At 30.1% G+C, this 2,982-nt stretch overlaps 1 protein-coding gene across 1 annotated transcript; it reads left to right on the top strand.

Annotated features, from left to right (window-relative positions):
- Nucleotides 1-541: 541 nt before the first annotated feature.
- On the top strand, nucleotides 542-1,919 carry LOC111631949 (beta-1,3-galactosyltransferase 1-like). Its single transcript, XM_023376296.1, has 2 exons — nucleotides 542-1,283; nucleotides 1,368-1,919. Exons 1-2 carry the CDS (start codon nucleotides 575-577, stop codon nucleotides 1,637-1,639), a joined length of 981 nt encoding a protein of 326 aa, XP_023232064.1. The 5' UTR covers nucleotides 542-574; the 3' UTR covers nucleotides 1,640-1,919.
- The last annotated feature ends 1,063 nt before the right edge of the window (nucleotides 1,920-2,982 follow it).

Below are 2,982 nucleotides of genomic sequence, written 5' to 3'. Positions count from 1 at the left end.
GTTTATTTATTTATTTATTATTTTTTTTAACTCTTTTCGCCCTGTGAACACTAAGAGGGCCTCTTTTAGCAAGCCCATTATGAGTTCGAGCCAGTCCCACAATGGGGTGGTGGGTGGTCGGGTGGTGATGGACGAAGCCTGACATATCCGAATAGACAACCTCCACGAATAGACATCTGGTCCGCAGAGCGCTAGGCTGCTACCTTGATTACTCGGCCATTCGACCTGATTTACGTTTATTTGTAAAATGTTTATACAGTCAAATCTCCGAACAAAACCGATATCGTAAACGTAAAAAAAAAATAAAAAAATAAAATGAAGACTGTTCGTAGATGGCAGATATTTGAGGTCATTTTGTATGCGTTTTTTTTCAAAAAAAGGTACTGAAAAAGTAGCAGCTGTTAGAAGTGGCCATTGTTTGGAGGTTTGAATGTATTACTATTTATGTTTTTAAAATAGTAATTTTTATAGTGTCTTCCTTAGAAATTAAAAATTATTATAAAATATATTAATATATTTTCAGGAAGCTCTATCAACAATGATCCGTCTCATTACATTACGGAAATTTTATTTCATGTTGATGATTTCTACAGGAATTATATTTATTTTCATAATGAACGGTCAACATATACCCACATCTTACTTACAAGCAATTGTATCAGATACTTCAAGCATCTTTAATAATTCAAAATTGAAGCATCTCAAACAATTAAACTTGTTCAGGTTACTGAACATAAATCAATCTATAAAAAACAATATTCATGAAACCACAGAAATATCCAGTGTACATTATGAAAGGTATCATCAAACAGGTTACTACAGTTCGTGTTTAGAATATAAAATTAATCAACCGAATAAATGCAAGCAAGTTAACTATTCAATAGCCTTTATAATCCCATCAACTGCTGGAAGAATCTCTGAAAGAAATGCGATTAGAGAAACATGGGGTGGTTACGCTAAGGAGGCTGGTATACCAGTATTATTCCTGCTTGGGAGACCATTTTTGCAGCATCAACAGAAGTATATCGAGATGGAAAACGCGCTGCATCAAGATATCGTTCAAGTGAAATGCATAGATACGTATCGTAACTTATCACTAAAAAGTGTGGCCATGATGAAATGGGTTTCCGAGTATTGCTTTAACACAGCTTATATTCTGAAAGCTGACGACGACATGTTAATAAATGTAAATCGTTTGTTACAAACTTTCTATAATGAAAATTATAAAAGGACAATATTTGGTAGAATTATGAGTGACCTTGCTCCTCATCGCCTCAAGAAAAGTAAGTGGTATGTTTCTGAAAAAGAGTATAAGGATAATTTTTATCCAACTTTTACTTCTGGTCCTTCTTATCTTTTTACAACAGATTCTGCTAAAATTCTGTACGAAACTAGCCTCGAACTACCTTATCTACATTTAGAAGACGTTTTTATGACAGGGGTAGTGGCAGATAAAGCAGGCATTAAACGTGTTGCTAATAATGAATTTAAGAACGATCATAGAAGATTGACTTTTCATAGTTTTAATAGGCTTATATCCGCTCACGAATATTCTCCTCGTACGTTACATCAGATTTGGAAAACTGTAACTCGGTTTCCACAGTTATTTTCTTTCTTTTCAGATCACAGAAAAAATTAGTAATTACACAAAGAGAATCAATTAAGAATAACATTATTTTAAAAGTACATGCCATTAAATATGCCATCACATATGTACAATTCATGTCATTTTCTGTAAGCATTTTGTGTATATAAGTACTGTACATATATTATTTGTATTTCATAAATTTTATGTAAAAGTAAATACAAATGACCTCCCTTTATAACATTGTTCGAATTTTTATGATCAAATAAGGATATTGATCATAAGAATTCCTGTTTTAGTACATTTTACACAACAAGTAAAGTCAAACCTCCAATAACGGCCGCTGCTAAACATACAAAATAGCCAAACAACAGCCATTTTTATGCTTACCTCAGTGGCCGTTATTTTCAGGTTTACCTGTAAATATATTTATACAGACTATTTTAAAAAATATTTTGTATATTTTTACTGGTAATATATTCTTTGATGTTAAATCATGTACTCGTTTTGTCCATTTTAATCCCTTTCCTTCTTATTTAATAATAAGAACAAGGTTGAACCCAAAGGAAATGGGAAAAAAATCATATTTTATTCTTTGTAATAATAGTGAAATGACGAAGCGCGTCGTCACCTTAATTAAATAGTTAATTTTGTTAATNTGGAACTCCCTGTGTATAATTACGCATAGAAAGAAATTTTCATTTTTAAACAATACAGGATAGGGCAGAGAAACCTATTTTTAAATGCATATCATGCAACCAGTTTTAATGGTAAATATATTTTATTAATCCAGAACCGATCATCGTTACACGTCACTCTATTACGCACGTCACTTGATTGTGACGTGTAGTGATGATGAATATGTGTAATCGGTTCAGTATTAATAAATTATGTTAAGAGTTAAATTTTGCAGTGTTATATACGTTTGAAAACAGTTTCTCTGATCACCTCGTATAAATAGAAATATAAATCAAAATAAGAATCATGAATTCTGAAACGTCATGATTTAACCAAGTTATTCAAAATATAAGAACTCTACTTTTTTAAACAAATAATCTTTAAAATTCTCAAAGGAAGAACTTTTAAAAATTATAGAAGAGAATTAAAGAGAATAACTCTTTGAAAATAGAGAAATACTCTATTTTCAAAGAGTTATTCTCTGTTAAAATTTGCTATTTTTATAAACATAATAAATCTTCTTGAAACATTATGACATATGGCAAAATATATCAGAATGGAGAATTTGTATATTTATCATCAAATTTTGCAGATTTTTATTGATTCACATAATTTAAGATCTTATAAATTTGATAATATATATAATAGTAAATATAAAAGTCATATAAATATATATACATATTTTTTTGTTAAAGTAATAAAAGTCTTATACTGTACTT

Source organism: Centruroides sculpturatus, unplaced genomic scaffold (assembly GCF_000671375.1).
Source record: "Centruroides sculpturatus isolate CEXI.00-Female unplaced genomic scaffold, Cexi_2.0 scaffold627, whole genome shotgun sequence".
Taxonomy (NCBI): Eukaryota; Metazoa; Arthropoda; class Arachnida; order Scorpiones; family Buthidae; genus Centruroides; species Centruroides sculpturatus.
This window is presented reverse-complemented; position numbering and strand designations above follow the sequence as displayed.

Coding starts and splice junctions, on each gene's coding strand:
- LOC111631949 (XM_023376296.1), top strand. CDS start 575: ATGTTGATGATTTCTACAGGAATTATATTTATTTTCATAATGAACGGT. Junction 1,284..1,367: donor TCCTCATCGCCTCAAGAAAA/GTAAGTGGTATG, acceptor TTTTTACAACAG/ATTCTGCTAAAATTCTGTAC.